Source organism: Nematolebias whitei, chromosome 16 (genome assembly GCF_014905685.2).
Source record: "Nematolebias whitei isolate Nwh7 chromosome 16, NemWhi1, whole genome shotgun sequence".
In the NCBI taxonomy this organism is placed as follows: domain Eukaryota; kingdom Metazoa; phylum Chordata; class Actinopteri; order Cyprinodontiformes; family Rivulidae; genus Nematolebias; species Nematolebias whitei.
In genome coordinates this window covers 31029003-31053247 of record NC_056513.1, presented here as the reverse complement: position 1 = coordinate 31053247, position 24245 = coordinate 31029003, and the positions used below count along the sequence as shown (strand labels likewise).

At 39.6% G+C, this 24245-nt stretch overlaps 1 protein-coding gene across 1 annotated transcript in view; it reads right to left on the bottom strand.

The window, feature by feature from the left end:
* rhbdl3 (rhomboid, veinlet-like 3 (Drosophila)) overlaps positions 1–24245 on the bottom strand; it is a 54971-nt gene that overhangs the window by 16496 nt on the left and 14230 nt on the right. The window contains exons 3-5 of the mRNA XM_037690577.1: positions 13339–13563; positions 9448–9596; positions 1667–1779 (exon numbers count right to left, since the gene is read on the bottom strand). Coding sequence (XP_037546505.1) covers positions 1667–1779; positions 9448–9596; positions 13339–13563 — 487 coding nt within the window. The remainder of the gene's footprint in view (positions 1–1666; positions 1780–9447; positions 9597–13338; positions 13564–24245) is intronic.

The following is a 24245-nucleotide window of genomic DNA, read 5'->3' as shown; positions in this document are numbered from 1 at the left end:
GCGAAAAGAAGCTGACAACTTGTTTACTGATTTGTTTTTAATTAAAAGCTTTATGTGAAAAATGCTATGATAAAGAGCTCAAACCACACTGAGCATCCGTCATTTTGACAACATGAAAAAAAGGAAGGAGAGACAGCCCATGTCACGTCAAGGGGCCTCCCTCCCATTTTTCTTAAAGAGACATGCTGCTCACTCCCTTACCATCCATCCTTGGGTTCAAACAGTCTTATACTGCCATCCAATGGTCAAAAAAGGTACTACACACTAAACTTTTTTTTTTTTTTTTTCCATTTAGCCTTTATTTATACAGGTAGTCTCATTGAGCCATGAGAACTCATTTTCAAGAGAGACCTGTTTAGGGAGCAGATGGGGGTTAAGGGCCTTGCTCATGGGCCCAGGGTGGGGCGAATGAGTGTGGGGACAGGTGTGGGTGCTTCACCTACCCCACCCACATTTTTGATGTTGTCGGTACCGGGGTTTGTACCAGCGATCTTTCGATCACAGGCCAACTTCCTCTAACCTCTGTGCCACCACTCCCCCAATTAAAAATTAACCAACATTTCTTTTTAAATTTGACAGTAATTACTAATTATTGTCAAATTTCAAACAATATTATCATTTATCGCAATAATTTCTGAGACAATTAATAGCCCATCAAAATTTGTTATCATGACAGGCCTAATCTCAGCTGTTACCTTAGTAACATATATTTTTTTCTTACTGCTACAATGTTGCAACATCAGACGAGTATTTAAAAATAATCTGGGGTCATCGGGGTTCATTTCTGTCAGCCATCACTGACCCTCTAAGGCAGGAGTGTCAAACTCACTTACCTTCTTCAAACTAAGGACCAATTTCAGAAACTATACTAACTCAAATCAGATCCCCCAACAGCTTTTCTTGGTCAAAGGTTCCTCAACAAGAGTTTGATTGGTCTCATTTGATGTTCTTTGTTGTGCTTTCGACATCATAATCAAAGATTACTGAAAAAATTAAAGAGATGGAAATATTTTACGTTTCACATATCATCTTGGGCGCCAGAAAAGATGTAAACGAGGGCCACATTTGGCTCCCCGGTCTTGAGATTGACACATGTGCTCTAAGGTAAAACATCCTTTGTGATCACACCCATAACAATTTGAACAGAGCTGAACATCACTAGCACCTAAAATTTACGAGAAATCAAGAGGAAACCAGAGACATTTGAAAGATTTTTCCTTTTTGTAGCTTTACTCTGTTTCCTCATCTTCTCTCCTCCTGGTTTCCTTCTTTCAATATTCATCTTTCCTCTCTGTCATATAGGCTCCATGTTTGTTTCACTGTGTGTGTTCATCTGAATGAATTTTATTTGACAGAACTCTTTGCCTGCTTCTTTAGTAAATAAAGATGGGAGAATGTGGGGCTCGTGATGGAGCACAGACAGCCCCCTACATCCTGCTTCATCTGCTGGGAGGACGGAGACACAAAGCCATCTGTCCTCAGCGCGCCACACACAGACACACTTCCATATGTATGCACAGATTCTTAAGTGGCTTGAATCCACCAACACACTTCTGCAAGGCTGTTAAATTCATAAAAACAGCGCAACAAGCAGATGGTACGACGGCAGAGCAGAAACAAGAGCGTTTTGTCCCGCTAGGATGAAAAAGAGCCATCCCATACACACCTGCCAGAGCACCACACACGTAGACCAGTCCAATCCTCAGGGCGCCGTGGACCATCTCAAGAGGGACGCCCACCAGCAGCTGCATGGCCATGTTCAGGCTCAAATGTTCAATTCTGTGACACACACACACACACACACACACACACACACACACACACACACACACACACACACACACACACACACACACACACACACATGAACTGTTAGGATCAGTGTTTAATAAATTCACATTAAGAAAAGTAACCTGTTTATCTGTTAAATTTACCCAATATATAATTATTTTTATTTAAAAACGTCCCATTGAATTTTGATGAAGCCTTTTCATTGACACAGCATTAAAGGGATAGCTCAGATCTTTTAAAGTGGGGTTTTGTGGAAAGGTTATGAACAACTACAAAGTAATTAGGGATACACAATATTATCAGCACGGTATCGGTATCGGCCGATATTAGCATTAAATTTCAATATCGGACATCGGCCATTCCATTAAATAACTCATCTATACCTGTATAAAAGGTGCCGATTTTGCCTGCAGCGGTAGCACAGCGTGATGACGTTGCAGCGGCAGCGCAACGCGATGACGTCACGTGCGCCTACCCAATCTCACGGCGGAGAGAAAAATTCAAAATGTCGGCAGAGTGGAAGTTTTATTTTTTGTTGGTGAGGATGTCGGATTCTGAAGATTTATGGGCTACGTTGAGCCTCACTACATTTTCTGCAGTCGGAGATGTTTTTCCGACGTAACGTTACCCGAGTTACAAGCCGTCATTTCATTGAGAAGCTAATAGCTGATAGCACGACTTGTTGGGTGAGTTTTACCACAGACATTTGGACGTCCTGTTTGCCCCGTTAGTATGACAAGTCTTACTGCACAATGGATAGAGAAAATCTTTGAACTTAAAAAGGCTGTCCTTCATGCACAATAGTGCAGAGGATCCCACAATGCAGCTAGAAACCTGGAACAAGCCTCCACAAGTGAGACAGCATCACAGGTGACTATTGCTAATAAATAACATTTAACACATTTTATTTAATATAAGTTAAAGTGCTATGAATATCATATGGCTGTTACAGAATATATGTCACCAGCTCTTACAGCTGTTGCACAATTTTTGTAGCAAATAAGCCTAAATAAGAGGGCTATGTTCTGACAAAAGAATGTATATAAAATATCGGTATCGACATCGGTTATTGGCCAAATACGTTTTAACATATCGGCATATTGGATATCGGCCAAAAATCCAATATCGTGCATCCCTACAACTAATAATAGCTCACCTGTAAATAGGTCTTTGAACAACAACAGTTTGGAGAAAAAGAGTTTAATTCTGACTGGACTGACAAGTTAAAGGCTAGTCTGAGTGGGGTCAAGATCAAAGTGGATTGCTGTCGCCTGAAAGTAACGTTAATCTCAAAATTTTATAGTAATTAATTTGAATATTGTGTCCTAAAATCCTGATGCATGCTCAATAATCCAGGTAGAAAAATGTAAAAAAAGTTAAGTCAGGTCCTTAACTTTTTAAAATTGTGCCATAAACCTTTAAATTCCTGGCACATTTTGCCGTATGTCTTCCAGCCAGCACCAGACGTGCTCAGCCTGTTCCTGGTGCTCTCAGGGTTAGCGAAAAACATGACGGTTTATGTAAATAAACATGTAAGATAAAAAGTGATGTAACAGCCTATAAAATTGTGTTTTCACAAACCAACATGATTATTTTAAGGTTGAAGCTGAACATCCCCACTGGTTGACCTTACATGGATCTATACTTCGTTAGCTCATCAGTCCTGCCAGAATTACATTATTTCTATAAACTGTTTGTTCAAAGAATCATCTGGAAATCACAGACATGTATTATGACTAGACACAAGACCAGAAGCTGGAAGTTGAAACCACCATGGATGTGTGCCTTCTGTAGGCGGGCTGCAGTAAAAATGCTGTTTCCCACTCCAAATGGGATGTTTTCTCAACTAAAAGGAAAAAAAAAAATTACGGGTGAAAACCCAAGGATGTAAACTTTCATCAGGACTGGTGTAAAAGATGATTCAATAATAAAAAATAATATGAATTAAAACAAAAATGCTGGTGCGGCAGCAAAAGCACCAAAACATGGAAGACAATCAGACATTGCATAAACTCAAAACGAGTGAACAAGAGTGAGGACCGGGACTGATGAGGTAAGTGGTGACAAGTGAGACTAATGCTAACAGAGAACAGGTGTGAATGGAAGGGGCAGGACTGACTGACGAGAAAGTACTGAGAGTAAATCCACTTCTCCATTGTTAGGAACCACTCATCACTTCGGTTCTATTCAGGGCTTAATTTGTAAACCAGTTGATGCCGGAAAACAAATAGTGGGCAGGCCAGCTGATGGGTCGGGGGTTCCTCCCCCAGTACATTTTGAATAATTTCCTGCATTTTGGTTTGTTTTAATGGGTTTATCTAAGTTTATCTACATTTGTAAACAGTCCACTTCTGTCAAGCATCCTACCCCCCCCACACACACACACACACTTGACAGTTCCGAGTTGACTCTTCTCTGCTGAATTCACTGTCCTGTTGTCAGACCCCAAATGTGAAACCTCCAGGCGCCTCCTTCAACTGCTCATGGCGGCTGCCTGTGGATGACTGCCTGGTTAGCTTGGCACTCACCCCCACCATTTTTCTTTTTTTTTGGGGGGGGGGGGGGGGGGGGGCGATTTTTAAGGGTAGAGGTGGAAATGCTTACTTGAAGAGGCAGCTCGTATGTGACATTAAGAAGTTGTAAGTGCCTGTTGTGTTTAAAATTAGTGTTTATGTAATTGTTTTCAGATCACATATCCAATATAAGTTTTATTCGTTCAAGGCAGTCATGAACTTTATTATTAGTAATCCTGAGAGTTACCGGATCCAAGGAAACAGTTACCGGAACGCACCTTGTCAAAATAAGAGTGTTCCCGGATCCTGTTCCGACAGGATCTGGCACAAATTAAGCCCTAATTCTACTCAAGTGTAGGTGTGTCTCCCCCTCACTCACTGGGTGGGATTGTGGGCAAGCGGTAGCTCTGGTTCCATTGTGATCCTTTATCGTCCAGTAGTTGGGACTTTTTTGTTGTTAATTTGTAATGTCCCTGTTTGTAAGTGTGAGTGTAGTCGTGGGCGGCCAGTTTCTCCGACACCTCCTGGTAAACTCGCTCGTTCCTTGTTGCTCCATTGAGCTCATGCTGTACGCAATCATTTGATAAAATTGATTAAAAGATTTGCACCTTATCATTCAACCACAGTATGACATGTGATTTGCAGCTCTCTGTCTCAGCAACGAACACTCTACAACGATCAGATTGAAAATGGCACTTCAGGAGGACAGTGACGTCACTCCACGGACCAAACCACGGCTGCAGTTTGCTGATGTCTCGCTCAGCTCGGCTCGCTTAGAACCACAACTGAGTCTGTTCCAAAAACCAAGTAGGAGCAGGTGATGGAGACACATTTGACCGATACTGAGTTGATGAAAGCGGAGTAAAGCCACGCCCATGAAGAAGGGGCTTTAAAAAAATACGTGAACACCAGAACACAAGGAAAACGCAGAAAATAAACAATAACAAAAAGAATAAATGAAAAAAGAAAACTAAATCTACCAAAAAAAAAGAAAACAACCACCAATCCTGATTAAAAAACAGTTCTTGTGCTGATTCATGCATATTTTACTTGATCTTTGTTTAAGAAAAATGTATATTTTCTATAATTTTAGTTTTAATGACTTTAATAACTTCTTTGCTTCTTAAGAAAAGTATCACATTACACTGTGATTGACAGTTTCACAGCCTTTTAGTGGGTTTGGGTGAGAAGGTGGGAGTTTTGAGGGTAAGGTCCCACTTCCTGAGCACAGCTGCTTCTAAAAATACAACGTGGTAACATCTAAAAAAAGAGAGAGGATATTTTGGCTTCAATTTAGAACTGGCTGAGATGCTTAGTCCTTCTTTATATATGTTAATGTCTACAACAGGAAATACATTGATTGTTCATATTTCTTCCACAGAACCTTACTACAAATGATCTGAAGAATCATCAAGAAAATAATAATAATAATGACCTCTCTGCTCTGGACCCTATCTTTATCTACAGGCTGCTGCATCGGGCAGAGCTCTGCGTACCCGTGACGGATCCTATTGTCTTCACATGAACACGCTTTTTCAGGAGACTCAACAAAAGCTCCATTTATTGTTTTTATCATGAGAGCACACAGCTGAACATCGCTGCTACATCACTCCGCTGGCACTTGTCTGAAATGCTAATTGCTGATTTGAAAAGAATCTTACAAAGAATCGCAAACAATTGATGTGGATGTTAGAAGGTTTTTCCGAGGTTAGCGAGGTTCAAGAGAGGCTGAAGAAGGGAGAAAGAAACTCTGTCCTGCTGCAGAAGCTCGCTACTTTTTCAACACCTGTTCGGTAACTGGAAGAGATCTTTATTAGCTTGCTGCTTAACGGTTAGGTGGCACGGTGACTGTTAGTAGAGCTGCTGCCTCTCATTGAGAAGATCATAGTTTCCTCTGGGTACTCCAATTTCCTCCCACAGACCAAAAACATGCATGTTAGGCTGATTGGTAAATTGTCCCTAGGTGTGAGAGAGACAGTGAATGGTTGTTTGTCTCATTTGCCTCTATGTGTCCATGTGATGGACTGGAGACCTGTCCAGGGTGTCCCCCGCCTCTCACATAGTGACTGCTGGACATGGGCACCATGACCCAAAAAGGAAGAAGCAGGTAAAGATGATGGATGCATGGATGAATAGATGTATGGATGGATGCTTAAAGGTGCTGATATGATTTTGTCATATTCTTTAAATGCCTTTTCAAACTCCAATAAACAATAGAGAAAGACTTTCCCAAAGTCAGGAAAAACAGAGAACTTTTTTTGTCCTCTATTAATCCCCAATGAAGTCATCAATTCTCTGAATTTTTCCCACTGCACATGTGAGCACACATGTGAAGCAGTGGGCTGCCATCTAAAAGCACCCGGGGAGCAGCTGGGGTGGGGGGTTTAAGGGCCTGGATCATACCATACCATTTTATTTATAGAGCACTTAAAACAGCGACAAGGCCAACCAAAGTGCTGTACAGGCAGAAAAACAGGCAACATACAAAGCAACATACAAAATGAAGTAAATCAGAATATAGACATAAATCATCATGAGCCCAGAGTGGGGAAAATGAGGGTGGAGGCAGATGTGGATGTTTCACCTTTTCCTCCCACATTTTTGATGTTGTCTGTCTGAGGAGATGAACCACGGAGTTGACCGGTGACCCTCTGATCACAGGCCCACCCTCTCTAACCTCTGCACCACACCTACCCTCAACCCAACTTAAAGTCCCACGGAGCACAAACACAAGTTTCTTTGCTGTTGTTTTATGATCTACAACAAGTTTTAGACACCTATAATGATTTTACACAAGAAATTAATTCCCTTTTCTTTAACCAAATAATCCTCACTAACTTCTGAGTACCTGAGCTTACTTCTCAAATGTGAAGAAACCTGAACACAAAAGCAGGAAAAATCTAATAGTTATTACAAACATATATAGGTCTGAAGCTAACAATATTAGCATTGCTAAGCTGTGATCAACAAATTAGACCAGGTATTCATCTCAGTTCTTTTCTGTGAAATTGTTGTTGGAGTATGAAAACTGCACGTTGCGAGACTTTTCCATGTTTGTGTTTAGTGAAGATACACTGAAGTGAACAAACAAACCTGGTCTTTAACGTCAAACTGTTTTTGGTGCTTTTCTTCTATCAAAGTCTCTGTCTGACTTAGAGCTCTAATATTATATTTCTTATTTACAATTGTTAAATTAACAAGGACAACAAAAGCAATGTTTACCTGTTAGCCCTCAAAATGTGTGCTGGGAGATGACTCTCAGCTACTACCACAACAAATTATAGCTCAGCATCGGTAACACTGACTGAGTTAAAGCCGTTTCAATGTTGGACTGTGGCTGCCATCTTGAATCAGTTGTAGATGTATATACAGTTATTATTTTCTGGGAATGTCATGAAAATCCATCCACGGGGTTCATGAAATATTTAGCTAAAAGAACTAATGTGCATACGAATGGACAAACAATGTATTTTTTTTTTAATTATTATTATTAGGTGATTGCACAGTCGTCCATCTTTCATGGCGGAGGGTTACTTTTAAAACTTACAAGCTATATTTGTCAAAAAGGTGTTGGCCAGCATTTGCACTATGCTTAAAAAAATTCTAGACCTCGAGCAAAGTTTGTTCTGGCACCGTGTTCACGCCATATTTTAAAATGTAATCCATAACCTAGTCTGAACTACTGATACTTTTGTAGTGGGAGGATTAAATTTATCGAAGAACACTGAAAAAGTTAATCACATTCATTCAGGGAGGATTTCCCAAAGTTAACAAAATCCATGCTCAATATTTCAGGTATACATTCCAACATTTTCCAGTCCGGTCATCTGGACAGTTTCTTTTTTTTTTTTTTTTGCTGAAACGTTTCACCTTCCATCCAGAAGGCTTCATCAGTCAATGAAAAATCAGTCAGACTGAAAAATGTTGGATTGTATACCTGGATTATTGAGCATGGACTTTGTTGCTTTGAACCAGTTTGGCATGACTATCGACGAGGAAGAGGGCTGGCAATGGAGGAGGGAGAGTGCCAAAGACACCATCTTAGCACCAACATAACTGGTTTGTTCCACTTTGGAGTAAGCTGTTGGGGGAAGAATCAGTTTTGTGTTGTGTGTTTCCCTGACTGATGAAGCTTTCTGGATGGAAGGTGAAACGTTTCAGCAAAAAAAGAAACTGTCCAGATGACCTGACTGAAAATTGTTGGATTTCCCAAAGTTGTTCATTCCCAGAGTCGATTTTTTCCTAAAGCCCCACTTCCATAAAAGTCCAAACCCTTTGGAGCGTCCTTCTGTCACGTTATTGTTTGTTGCTGTCAAAACAAAAAAACAGATTGTGACATCTCCTTTTCTTCCTGGTCCCTTAAAGTTGAACTTTTTACCATACCCTGCCAGCCTTAATACCATCACAAGCTGCAGGTTCTCTGAAGTAAATGACCATTTGTTCACTTCTTTGTATTGCTGTACTAAATTACCCATAGAGTAATTAAATCTGTTTGACCTGGATTGAACTGATAAACACACATTTCTCTGCTCGCAGAAAAGAAGAGAATATCCAGTGGGATTGATCCTGTTTTTAATTATGATATAATATATATTGAATTATAGTGACAGCAGCATCAAAGCGTATGCACATGACACCACTAATCCAAGAATAATCACTTCTTTGGGACATTAACACAACAGCTATCCCAGACGATAACTGAACTTTTGCTGGTTTGTTATGAAATTTCTCACGTAGTGACAATTATTAGCTGTAGCGTAACATAATTGCTTACTTGCCTCATTTGTTATCTCATTTGTTATCGTCTTTGTTGTTTGGTTTGTAATGTGGAAAAATAACAACTGTGTGTTTGTCTAAATGAAAATTTTATGCAACAAGCTTTCATCAGTTTTAGATTTCCAAATCACATAGACCTACATCACCCCAGAGAGAGCAGAAATGTTTGGACACATTGACCAGTACCAGAGTTTGACAATGCATTTCTGTCACCACCGCAATGTCTCAGTCAACGCCTAATTTCTAATCCTTTGAGATAAACATACATTAAAACAAATCTAAATTTAAAAGGCAAAAGTCGAGCCAAAAACTGTTACGCAAAATTATTTTTTGATTACAAAAGTAAAAATGAAAAAGAAACACTCACCCAGTGTGCATGAACACGTAGCTGAAGTACCTCCAGGCCTGGGCTCGGAGCTGGGGGTGGTATGGTAGGGGGCTCTTTAGGAAGGATGGGCTGGACACCTGCAGGACTAAGCGATCCAGCTGGATTCCATAATACATGAACACTGCTACCTGGCAGAGCACAACAAACACCGGGGACTTAGAGGAATAATTGTATGATTTATGCATCCCAACAAATATGACATTAACATGGATTACTTTTGTAAATAGATGAAAGATGAGCACAACCCTTATTTATTAGGCTAACTTGTGTATTGTATTACAGAAACCAATCCATATGCATTGAAGCACCCTTAGTCTTTTTTTGCCTGTTAGTCTGGTTTGTAACAATTTTTGGTTCACATGTTGTCCCTCATATACTTGAAGATTATTATGTCTGAAATAATTGTTTGAAAAAAGGGGCAGATATAATAAGATTTTTTCTTCTTTCTGCTGCCTTTCATTTTAAATCTTTTGTATCTTTTTTATATTGTTATGGAATTGTTTTGTACTTTTTTAAAATGAATAAACTATATACCAATACCAATACCAATACCAAAATGTGCAGCTGGATTCATAATAGTTTGCTATAACTTTTGGTAAAAGTATACTGTAAGAAGTAGACAAAATAAAATAAAAAAGCATTGGGAAATTTTCTCCATAGACAGCAACTGGATCTTGTTGAAACAAGTGAGAAAACACGGTGCTCTCTACAGTTCAGACATCCTTCATGGGAGAAACATTCAAAGTTTAAACTGCTATGGAATAATTAGACTTACCTGAATGAACTGAAATTTAATTTTCATCCAAAAAATAAGTTAAAAACAAAACAATTGGACTTCTATTCTGAATCAAAAGATGTTATGCTTCCAATCTGGGAGGTTTTCATCCATTCAACCTTTATTTATACAGGTTAGTCTCATTGAGTCATGAGGACTTGTTTTCAAGAGAGCCCTGTTTTAGACAAATTACAGATAAGGTACACCCAACAATAAACTGACATAAAATGCATATAAAACTAGAGAATTTGCATTTCCTGCAAAAATGCAAGTGTGCATGCTTCTTGCTTAAGAATTACAAGAAAACAGCTGAAAAGTAGCTTAAAACAGCAGAAAGAAGCTTCAAATATCAGAAGGAAGCAGAAAGTGCACAATTGTTCCTAATGTAATGGACTGCCAGGCTGCTGCCAATGTAAACTATTGATGTGACAGTACTATGTGTTTGTTCTCAGCTAGCATTTTACCAAATTTCAGCTGAATAACTCAAAAAATGCCTGAGTTATCGTATTTTTTCTTTTTCAGCTAAGGCGGCCATCTTGGATTTTCGAGTTGGATGCAGTATGGGATAGGGAACGTTCTCAGCTATACCCTCACCAAATTTCAGCTCTGTATGTGTAAAAATGGCTGAGTTAAATCCATTCAAAAGTAGGATTGGCAGACATCTTGGATTTTTGATTTTCATGCGGCACTTGATGGGAAACATTGTCAGCTATCATCACACCAACTTTCAGCTCAATATGACTAAAATTGGCTGATTTCTGGTATTTTTCCTTTTTTGGCTAAGGCGGCCATCTTGAATTTTTGATTTTCAGTCAGAGTCTATTAGGGATCGTTGTCAGCTACCAATATGCCAAATTTCAGCTGAATAACTCAAAAAATGGCAGAGTTATCCTAGTTTTTCTATAAAACAGCTGAATTCAATTCAATTCAATAATACTTTATTAATCCCAAAGGGAAATTAATTTGTTGTTGTAACTCGTTATCCTCATTTCATTAAGAGATGTTATAGATGCTGATGGCTCTTGTAAAGGTCCATCCCTCAGTGGATCCTAAGAAACTGGCTGCAGATGCTGTCCGATCCGTCCACCCAGACGCCGCTGGCCTCTCGGTTCCCCTGGACTGTAGGACAGTCTGAATGCTGGGCAGAACTCCTCCCAGAGCGATGGCCACTCCTCCCAGCAGTCTGCCAAGCTCCTCATAGCTGCGGACAGCCAACTGTAGGTGCTGAGGGACGATCCTGTCCTTCCGCTGTCATGAGCCGTGTTTCCTGCTAGTTCCAGGATCTCAGTGGTCAGGCACTCTAGCACAGTTGGCAGGTAGATGAGAATGCGTCCACATAACATCCTTTTCAACTCATTTGAGAGTTGGGACCATAGTTGAGATATTATTTGAGCTTTTGAGATGTTAATCAGCTGCTGTTGTAGAAAACTGCCTTGTTGCCATGGTTACGCATCATAACAAATATCCAAAGCCAAAAAAGTCTCAGTAAAAATCCTCCCAGCTGCACAGCGTCCGATACCAGAGGAAACAATCATCCAAAAAATATGATTTACATCCAGAAAACCAGGAATTAAAGTTTCCAAAAGCAAAATCTCAGAATGAAAGTAACAGAGCTGCTCCAACATGCAGCCACCTTGAGCGGCGCAATTCTAGAACAGTAGAATAGTAGCTAACGAAATCTAGAAAGAAGCTTAAATTTCCAAAAGGAAGTGGAGGGTGCTTCACTGTGTCCAGTAAGGCTGAAATATGCATAAATTAGCACAATAAAGTTGAAATTATCTGAGAAAAGCTAAAATTTTATAAAAACAGCTGAATAGTAGCTAAAACAAGCAGAAAGAAGCTTGAATTATTAGAAGAAAGTCGGGGGAGCATGTTTTCAGATTTAGGCAAAAAAAAAGTTTAAATGATTGCAAAAAACATGGAATTAGCTGAAAAAGATGAAATTAGCATAAAAACAGCTAAATGCTAGCTGAAATAGCAGAAATAGCTGAAACTTGCAAAAATAAGCTGAAATGAGCAGACCAAGCTGAAATTAGCATTAATAAGTTTGAAGTTAAACAAAATAAAATCAAGCTACATTATAAAACAAGGTAAGGTCTATTTCTGAAAAAGAAACCCAGTTTTATTTTCAGTTTCTTTATCAAGCGTTTGACATGCGGCTTAAAAGAGAGATGTGCATCGACCAGGAAGTGAAGATAACCAGGAAGATGATGCTTTGAATTGATAAAGCCTCCCAGACAGGAAGTGAAACGTTTTCAGCTACAGAATATAAGTTCAACTGTTTATTTTTTTTTTTTACTGTTTTTATTGACCATGACTGGATGACTGAGAATCTCCACCAGCAGTTTATTTTTGATTTTTGAAGAATTTATCACAAAACATTCAACTTACAGTACGACGTCACACACCAGGTTTTAAATTGTGTGTTATCTTTCTGTCTAAAGTTTGTGCAAACTCTTTCTGTTTCCACACTTTACATTTGGTTTACGTTAAAATGTAGACATTTTGTTGTATAACCAATTCATCTGAACGTTGGATTTTAAACTGAGAAGCAAAGAGGCTTTGTAGACAATCTTATATCCTACATATAACACTAGAGGCACAAAAACATTTTCATGTGATAGTCAGACCCCTCTTCCACTTACGATTCAAGAATTCTTTCAATTTAATTTATTTTTCTTACCCAGTGACTGTTTGTTTGAGGGTTCATCTGTACTTTGCATTTCTGTCTGTCTTTGATTAGGAATTCAATAACGGAGTGGGAGATATAAGTGAGTGGTTACCATTGTGACCTTAATAAGCCACTGGCAGCATGTTTTTTATCTTTGTTCTTTTTAAACGTTTTCTACAGTTTACATCAAAATGGCTACATTTTTATTTGGCGTTATCTTAACATGCGTGTCCCGCTGGCTCCACTGATGTTTCATTTATAGTAAGGTCAAACTAAAAAAAAAAATCAGTTCACACTATTTTGATAAACATTTGTTTGTTCATACCTCCATAACACCACTACAATTTAAAACTCATATTTACAATTTTTATTTAAAAAAAGGACTGATGAACACTTAATGGTTTTCTCATCTTAAACAACTTACCTCAGCAATAGTGATGGCCAAGATGAGCCAGGGAGGGGGGCAGTAGGTGTAGCTGTCAAAGTACCACTTGCGGTCGACCTCACGGGGCAAAGTTTCGTAGGCAACGTGACGAACTAACCGCTGGGGCAGCCCCAAGCCGACCTCATCTCTGAGACTGCAGCCTTTTGGCTGCCTGCTCCCCTGCAGAATGGCCCTCCTGAAACTGTTGGAGCGCTTGTTGCTCATCTGCACAAAGGAAAAGATGAAAACCATGGAGGAGACGGGCGAAGAGAGAGGGAAAACAGAAGGACAGGAGATGAAGGAGAATATATCATTTAGCACTAAATACACTTCTGGAATTTCAAACGTACTTCAGTTCCCTTCATCAACACACAGCCTTTACCTCATTGTGACTTTGGAACACCTGCAGCATCATTTTACAACCAGCATACTTTTAAAAAGTACAGTACAGTAGTCCCTCACTTGTCGCGAGAGTTACATTCAAGACACCCCCGCAATAGGTGTAAATGAAAATTGCAGTGAAAATTTGCAAAGTAGGGACGTTATATTTATTTTAGTATTTATATGTATTTTAAGGCTTTATAAACCTTTCCCACACTTTTGCAATGTTCTTAACAATGTTCTAAACTCTCTAAACACTCTAAAAGATCATAGCGAAAGAAAGCAGACAGTCTGATGCTATGGTTATTGAGCCAATCGCCAGGGCAGACTGGCCATCGAGAGCACTGGGACATTTTCCGGTGGCCTGGCCTGCTCAATGATCACTGAGGGGGATCAAAGGCTTGGTTCCAGCTGCACTTGATTATTTTAAATAAACAATCCATACCGCTCCCTCAGGTGTCCGTCTCACTGTAGCTTCATGAGCAGTAGCGATGGGGAAAGACAGACCTGACCCCTCCTTTCTCTTTCTGAGTCTGTCTGTCATAGCAGAGCAGAGACACACAACAGGTTGTGCGCCCGCCTGTTGTGTGTCTCTGCTCTAATGTGACAAATAGCCTCAGAAAGAGAAAGGAGGGGGTCCCTCGGCAATCACTGAGTGGGCCAGGACACTGGGCAATGTTCCGGTGCTCCCGATGGCCAGTCTGCCCCTCAGCACAATGCTCTGGTTGGTCGCCTTCCATCAATCAGCCAACCGTGTGTCGTGTACAATCTTATGTTGAAAATCCATGAAAGAATGAGTCCGCAAAAGTTGAACCACAAAATATCGAGGGACTAATGTACCTCTGTTTCTGAAACAGAATTATCTTACTAGGAGCAACTTGTGGACCAGTTTTTGTTGGGCAACATTTCCCCACCCAGTTCGTCATTCAGAAACAGCTTAAAGGAACAATCATATTTAACTTTCAGTGAAATAATCAGTTATCCATCGTATTCATTAAGAATCATTTCATCTATTGAGTGAATGTTGCCCAATCTCTTTGATATCTCTTTGGGGCTCTTTTTATTGCGCCGCTCAAGGTGGCTGCATGTTGGAGCAGCTCTATTACTTTCATTTTGAGATTTTGCTTTTGGAAACTTTAATTCCTCGTTTTCTGGATGTAAATCACATTTTTTTGGATGATTGTTTCCTCTGGTATCAGATGCTGTGCAGCTGGAAGGATTTTTACTGAAATTTTTTAGTTTTGGACATATGTTATGATGCGTAACCATGGCAACAAGGCAGTTTTCTACAACCAACAGCAGCTGATTAACATCTCAAAAGCTCCTACAATATCTCAACTACAGCCCCAAATCTCAAGTGAGTTGAAAAGGATGTTCTGTGGACGCATTCTCATCTACTTGCCAGCTGTGCTCGAGTGCCTGATCACTGAGATCCTGGAACTAGCAGGAAACATGGCTCATGACAGTGGAAGGACAGGATCGTCCCTCGGCACCTACAGTTGGCGGTCCACAGTGATGAGGAGCTCAGCAAACTGCTGGGAGGAGTGGCCATCGCTCTGGGAGGAGTTCTGCCCAGCATTTGAGCGGTCCTACAGCCCAAGGCGAACCGAGAGGCCAGCCGAGTCTGGGTGGACGGATCAGACGGCATCTGCAGCCAGTTTCTTAGGATCCATTGTGGGATGGACCTTTACAAGAGATCCTTCCTGCCTACAGCCATCTGCATCTATAACATCTCTTAATGAAATGAGGATCACGAGTTACAACAACAAATAATTTCTCTTTGGGATTAATAAAGTTTTTTTTTTTTTTTGAAGAACGTGCCAAACATTTAATGTTGAAGGACAAGTTAATGGAGAAAATGGGAGATAAGTGTTTCATTATCGCTTTCTTGTTTCCATTTGTGGCTTATGTCTTGATAAAACAAATCATTTGCAACATTATTTACAATTATTTTTAATTATTTTTGTAACTCAAAGAAATAATGAAAGCCTCACCAACCTTTTGTCAAACCAGGTTTCACTTGGAAGTTTCTACACACCTATAACCAACATGAATGTCGTGGCAATGTGAAGTTGACAATGACTTAATTCAAATGAGATTTTCTCTGAAATAACATATTTGTACAAGAGATTTCTTTAATAATAAAAAAGAAGAATTTAATTAATACTTTTTAGTGTATAACATTTTAAGTTCACTAACTTTTTGTCCAATAAGTTAACTTGTCACACTACAATTAAAAAGACTAGTTTAATTCAAATTTTTACTTTCTCTTTGGTCAGGTTTATGGTAACAGAGTTACTGGGTTAGGATTAGGAATCAGAATTACTTGTTTAATGTTTGAAAAAGACTGGTTTGAGCTACAACACAAACTTGAACTATGTTTATGTCACTTCATGAGACATTATTTAGTCTGCTGCCTAGCTTGCAATTTCACAAGCATTTGTTCAAGTCATGCGTTGAGATGGGAAGGACCTAGGCATGGGCAAACAAGACATATGTAAGAGTAAACATAAGGTGCTGCCATGTCAAGGTAGATCCAAAAACTAAGAACATTCTCTGGAAAAAAAAAAAGGATGGGTTAGATGAGTAAACCAAATCAAAACCAAACCCCAACCATTATGATACTCCCTCTCAAAGAGACAGTTCCTGATGTCTCACAACAAACAAAATGTCCATCCTAACTGGGTGAAAGGAGGCCTAGAAGGAAGGACCAGTGACTAAAAGGACAGCTCAATTCATCAGCCCAGGGGCTACCCTGACAGATGTGACAGTTCTGGCGGTTGCCATGGAAGAACCCCTTTGATGACTGGAGCAGATAGAGAGATATCCAGCAAGACCCCATCAAAAGCAAGTGAAGAAACAGGAGAGGGTGAATCATGAGAACCCCTTTGATGGTTGAAGCAGCAACAGAGAGGCCCCTTGACAGCTTGAAAAGGAGGTAAGACAGTAGAACCTCCTTGGTGCCTTGCACCGAAGCATTGCATATCCCTCAGCAACCGGAGAAGGCAGACAGGCATCCGGCAAAATCCACTTATGGCAGGAGCAGACACTGTACAAGTCAGACCCATTAAGAACAACCAGAGAGACATCCATTAAGATCACCTCAATGGCTGGAACAGGTAGAGAGGCTCCTGGTGAGGTGTGGTGGTATACAACAGAACTGAGCTGTAAGAGAGTCCTCAAGGACCCCTTGATGCATGAAGCAGGAACTGGCAAGAAAGAACCCAGAAAAGGAGCAGGCAGCCTCCTGTTGGACCTCCTGTCTACCAGATGTGGTTGAGGGGCATTGCCTTGGAACAGAGGCTTTCTAGGCCCAGTTAACAACTAATGCAGTAACAGGTAGAAAAGTGTCTTGCTGGATCTTCTGCGCAGCTGGTTTTAAAACAAGCAGAGGTGAGTTGAGGGCAGGTGGACATGGAGGTAGATCAGCCCAGACACCCTTACTGGGAGCAATGGGAGCCAGCAGAGGCAGGGCATTTCAGGTCCTCTAGATGACACAAACAGGACCTGGCAGAGGTGGGCTTTCCTAGACCCTCTTAGCAACAGGGGCAGATCCTTTGGCTTGGACAGAGATTTGGTCAAAGTAAAAGCTTTTAACTAAACATTAGGTTTGGTGTATTACACTTTTTAGCTGCTATTGTACTCTGAAAGCCAACAAAAAATAAAAAGTAATAAAAGATGCCTGTGGTGCAAACTTTGACCTTCTGAGAACAAAAAATGTTCCTTTAAGATAAAAAAAAAAAAAAAAAAAAAATTAAAATCAAGTCAATCAAACATACTAAACTTTGGAATAGAAGGGTACACAACCATCAACCACCTTCACATCTATGAATAAAATCTTGTATTGAATTTATTCAGGACATGATAAGCAAAGATGTCTCTGATCAATTAAAGCTAATGAAGACTGAAATTGTGTTCCTAATTTTAAAACGGGTTGATAAATTAGTTTCACCATTCAGTAAATTAATCATGAACCAAATGAACCATTCAGCTATAGGCACAAAAATATGTTTTTTTTCCACCTTCGGCCAGTACCTCAGTAACCATGCAACAGGCACTTTGTACAAGCAAGAATAATAAGATATGTAAGCTGCTAGTGTGGGAGGCAGCTTATATTTATGATCAGGAACATGAGCCTTATGGACTATGCTCGTTCAGAAAAAAACTGTATGAAAAAAGACAGTATATGTACAAATGTAGATGAGTATTTCTAACAAAAAGTAAAATAAAGAAATGGTAAAGAGCCATCATAATACACAACAGATTTAGTCCTTAATGGACAGTTTATGCCACTAAGAACGAAATGATCTAAGAAACTCATGGTCATCTTATCACCTGATACAAAAACCCCTCTAAATAATTTATTGTTGCACAATAAATAAATGTATCCCTCCTAGATTTCTGCTTTGATCAGCACAGTCTGAAACCTTTGGGCAATTTATTACTTTTGCTGAGCACTTAATAAAATTCTGCCTGACAATGCAAATACATCCATCTCACCTTTTTCCTCATAGTCCTCCTCAATGTTTCACTATGTCTCTTTCTAGCACCTTCACTATTCTTCCTCTTTACTTTACTCTGCCGATGTGACAATCCAGTGCTACTTCTGTGTCACTGCAGCTGCGAGAGGTTCAGATGTGATGTTAGATGATTAACAAGACACCTAAATGCATATTTGTAGAGTTACAGTTAAAAGTGCTGTACGGCAAAATGATAAATAGAAAAATAAAAACCTACAAATTGATTTGATGTTAAATTGAATGATGTTCACTACAGCTTCAGCTGAGCCTTTAAAACTACAACAATCATCCAACCCCTTCAGCTTTTAACTAAATGACTTTTTTTATATAATAATAATACATTTTATTTGTATAGTGCTTTTCTAAATACTCAAAGACGCTTTATTGTATTATTTGATGAAAGTAGAATGTTTAAAACTTTGAATAGACACCTCCAATAGAGGTGTAGATGTCTGTGATGGTGGGGAGGCTGAAATCTGTCGGAATCAGCCTCCCCACCATCACAGACATCTACACCTCCAGATGCAGGAAGAGGGCCACCTGCATCATGAAGGACCCCACCCACCCAGCACACACACTTTTTGCCCCACTCCCCTCAGGAAGGAGGTTAAGGAGCATTAAGTGTAGAACCACTAGACTGAGGAACAGCTTCTACCCTGAGGCTGTTAGACTCATGAATCTCTAACTAGAATAATCACTGTGAAAAACCATATCATGTTGCTGCTGATCTGTTTCATGTTGCTGCTGATCTGTTTCAATGTTGATGTGTTCATGCGTGCACATCTGCTCACAGACTCATGTTCATGTTTGTGCTGATGTTCAATGTTTTATGTTATGAGTGCTTAGTGTATATTTAGTTGGTGTTTTTCTTAGTTCATATCTTAGATGTTATTACTGTTTTTTTTTTTTCTTATACATTTTATTGTCGGATGTAACTGGGACCCCGTGTACATAATTTCGCTCCACCACATGTACCACATGAGGTGCGAATGACAATAAAGAAACTCTGACTCTGACTGACTCTGTCACCAATGATATAAAAGGTGCTGTTTTTGTATGACAACCCAGTGACAAGGATGCCTGCAGCACCAGCACAACATGATGATGTCACGCACGCCTACCTGATCTGATCACAGCGGAGAGGAAGAAGTCAAAATGTTGGTGGTCTAAAAGTTTTGTTTTCGTTGAGGATGTCGGATTCCGAAGATTTTAGGAATATGTTGCGCCTCGCTACATCGTCCACAGTCGGAGATATTTTTCCGACGTAGCCTTACCCGAGTTACAAGCCGTCATTTGCAACGTCATTGAGAAGCTAATAGCCAATAGCACTTGGGTGAGTTTTACCACAGACATTTGGATGTCGTGTTAGCCTCGTTAGCATGATTAGTCTTACTGCACAATGGATAGACAAAAACATTTAACTTAAAAAGCTGTCCTTCATGCACAAGAGTGCAGAGGATCCCACACTGCAGCTAGGAACCTGGAACAAGCCTCCACAAGTGAGACAGCATTGCAGGTGACTAATGCTAATAAATAATATTTAACACATTTCATTTAATATAAGTTAAAGAACTATGCATATCATATGGCTGTTACTGAATATATGTCACCAGCTCTTACAGCTGTTACACAAGTTTTGTAGCAAATAAGCCTAAATAAGAGGGCTATGTTCTGACAAAGGAAGGTATATAAAAAAATCATTTATCAGCTAAACAAGTTTTAACATATCGGCATTTCAGATATCGGCCAAAAATCCAATATTGTGCATCCCTAATGTATAAATAAACTTGTAGCTCGCCCTACTCATTCACTTTTCATGTGGACGGTTCCACTTCACTTCAAACTCTGGTCCTCTACCTGAGGCATTTGAGGGATATGTTCAGTATCTTAGCTGTTCCTAGGACTGTAGTATTCTGGACCAAGATGTCCGAGGTTGTTCCTGGGATCTGTTAGCGCTCTTCCAGTTTTGGGGTCACAGCACCAAGTGCTCCAGTGACCACTGGGACTACTGAAGCTTTGATTCTCTGCAACTTCTATGTTTATTCTTTCAGCCCTTTACATTTCTCCAGCTGCTCCTTCTTCTTGATGCTCTAATCTCTTGGGGTTGCTCCATCTATCACCACTATCTTCTTCTCTTGCTCGTCGACCACCACAACGTCCGGTTGGTTAGCTGTCACCTGTTTGTAGGTCTGAATCTGGAAGTCTTTGTGGGACCTCCAGTCCATACTTGGCAAGGATGTAAAATATAAAATGAGTGGATTTTTTTTCACTGGAATTATAAAGAAATAAAACAAGATAAAGCATAATTTGTAAACGGACTGTACTTATATAGTGCCTTTCTATCTTATTTCAAGATACTCAAAGCACTTTACACTACAATCTGTGCCTCATTTACCCATTCATACAGCACTAGATCTCTACAAAGCTAATTGAACAAATCATTCTAATGAGACTAATCAGTGCTTTTAAATCACATTCATACACTGATGGGACACACATCAGAGGCAATGAGGGGTTCAGTGTCTTGCCCAGGGACACTTCAGCATGTGACTGCTGGTGGATTCGAACCCCCAACTCTCGCATTGGAGGACGACTACTCTAACCACTCAGCCACAGCCACCCTTATTTATTTTACAAATCTACTTTGTCTACTTGATTTATTTTTTATGACGACAAGTGAGGCTCTACCTCTCCTGACATGTTTCTGTCATGTGAATCTTTTGCCCTGCCACCCCCCCCCCCCCCAAACAAAACAAAACAAAACAAAAAAAACAACTAGATTTATTTTATAATAAAGAGGATGATGTGGCAACACAAAATTTACAAAGTAGACAAGGAGGCATGAGAGAGAAACAGAGAGTTGATAAAAGAGGGAGCTGGCTGGAGCAGAGGCTAATGATAGAGTTGTTTGAAACCAGGATTTCTGGTCCGATACGATACCGGGCCAAATTCATGCTGGTATCGGATATAGATACTGATACAGATACTTTCTGCAAATACACCTAATGTGTCAGGTAAACCTTAAAAAGCAGTGTATTAAAATCAAAGTTGCATAAAGAATGCAAGACAAAATAATTTATTTGTTTTAAACTCAAGAGTATAGTGGCCTAATTTAGTCTGAGCTTAAACAACAACAGAAAATAACAGGACATCATACAAAATATGTGAAAATGTTTTTTCAAATAATAAAAATAATAAAATAAGGAAAATCATAAAACTATTAAAATAATGTATTAAATATCTCTTAAATAATAATAGATATGTTTTTAAGATGTGTTTTTGTTTCCATATTTTTTAGTATACATTTTTCAGAGTTCACCAAGGCTGTTTTATCTCCACTGCTCTGTATAATTTGATGACACCTGGTCTATGTAATCCACTTTAAATGATAATTTCTTTATGAAACTTTACCTGAATAAATCTAGACTTTTTTGCCCATGTGAGATTATCTCAGTGATACACATTATTACTCCAAACTGAACTCATGCTACTATTTGTTGAAGCATGAATTTATTTTGTTAATTATTTCATAACCATTATTGGGCGGCTGTGGCTGAATGGTTAGAGCAGTCGTCCTCCAATGCAAGAGTTGGGGGTTCGATTCCACCAGCAGTCACATGCCGAAGTGTCCCTGGGCAAGACACTGAACCCCTAAATGCCTCCGATGTGTGTCCCATCAGTGTATGAATGTGATAAAGCACTGATTAGTCTTTGTACAGAAATAGTAGAGTGCTGTATGAATGGGTAAATGAGGACACAGATTGTGGTGTAAAGCACTTTGAGTGTCTTGATCAGATAGAAAAGTGCTATATAAGTGCAGTCCATTTACCATTAATTTGAACAACTCGGACCAAAAGTATTTCAAGTGTTTTAAAAGCTTTTTTATTAATTCTTCAGTTATTATTATTAGTGTATTGTATTTTTATTCTCTTTAATTTTACTCCCATTGATCGTTGTTGTTGTTGTTGTTGTTGTTAAGCACTTTGATAACAGGTTCTGTTTTAAATGTGCTCTATAAATAAAGTTGACTTGACTTGACTGCAACAGTTCTTAGCACAGCTTTTAGCTCCACATTTCCTCCCTCTATACCTGGACAGTCCTGCAGCCCTGAGGAACTCCTCCAGAGCCTGTCTTGTCCTAACAGTAGCAGCACCTGACTCTTTGCTCTCCTCCGCTGTCCGCCTCATCAGTGCCTCATATTCTGTGTTGTGATTTAACTGGAAGGGTTGTACAAGGTTTGTTTTGTTGCTACAGCTTTTTGCAGATTTTCCACAAACCTCACAAACTGCTTCTTGACTGTTTCTGGAGCTGAAAAAGCTCCACACATGACTCTGTTAAGCTCCGCCGCTGTGTCTACAGACTGAGACTGACGGGCAGTGTGCCGTTCCGCCTACAGGCATTATGCACTTATACAAGTGAAAGAAAAAGTAGTTCCCTCCAACCACGTATCATTTAGACACAATCTCAATAGTTTAGTTACTTTCCACCATCTTCCTGTTAATGATATGCATTATCTGAAACGACTGAAGTATCAGAAGTATCTATAATTTGATTTTAGAATTGATTCTAGAGCGAAACGGTCTGATATAGATAGTATCTATATTTTAGTATCGATCCGCACGTCACTAGCTAATGGGAATGTAGAACAGGTGTAAGCAGGCATGGCAGAACTGAATAGCAGAAACTAAGTGTGGGAAAAGCTCTCAGAAATTTAACTAGTGAAACTGAGAAACACAGAGGAGCAGAACTAAACACAAGAACAACAAATATACCAAAAGGGAAAATAAAACCAGCAATAAACACAAAAAATGAGCAGAAAAAAACAAACACGCAACTCCTGATAAACTGGTTTACTGGCTGACTTTTTTTTTCTTTACCTTTGGCTCTGAGCACTTGTGCTGCCCCTAATGAGATGCCATCCTGTGAGCCGTATCACCCATATCAAAAACCACCATTGTAACATCATGTACCATTTACAATGAAAAAAAAAAATTTACCATAGTGAGACTTATTTGAAAATGTTGTGGCTTTTGTTGGCTGGTATACTGCCAAATCTTGTCAACAAAACAAAACACTACAAACAGAAAATACAAGAAAACATTTAAAATCAGAAGGTCAATCAAGTTATCAGAAAGTTTCTGAATAGTGACAGTTTGGAGATAAAACTTTAGGAAAAAAGCCAATTATTTCAGCCTTAATGTTGAGCTCCACAAATTGTGGGAAACGATTACAGGTTACCATGGTAATGTGTGGACCTCACAACAAGGCGGCGTGCACACACAGACCTCCTCCTGGCAGCCTTGCTCCATAAAGACGCTCTATTCTTTGCTGAAGTGAGTGCAATTCCTGTCCCTTTAGCAAACACACAAAAGAATGACATTCTATGTGTTGACCCTTTGCCAAGAGGAGAAGGAAGAGGCAGAGAGAAGAGGTGAGGAGACAAATGAAGGTTCAACCAGCAAGAGACACTTTGACTGTTTCATCAACGGAAATCACACAGAAAAAAATGGTTGTAAGAAATAGATGAAGAGGAAAAGAAAGAATAGATGAAAAGAAAATCCACAAAAGGTACCTTCTTTGGTACCCTCCCACCAAAGAGACCATTTTATCACAAACAGAACTGGTTTGTTCCACTTTGGAGTAAGCTGTTGGGGGAAGAATCAGTTTTGTTGTGTGTTTCCTTAACTGATGAAGCCTTCCGGACCGAAGGCGAAAAGTTTCAACACACAAAAAAAGAAACTGTCCAGATGACCTGACTGAAAAATGTTGGATTTCACCAGTTCAGTTATCACTCCCACCAGTTCACTTATCACTCTCATCAGTTCAGTTATCACTCTCATAAAGTCAGTTATCACTCTCATCAAGTCAGTTATCACTCTCATTAGGTCAGTTTTAACTCTCACAGGTCAGTTATCACTCTCATCAGTTCACTCTCACCAGGTAACTTATCACTCTCACTCTGTCACTCTCACTCTGTCACTCTCAACCGGTTCAGTTATTACTCTC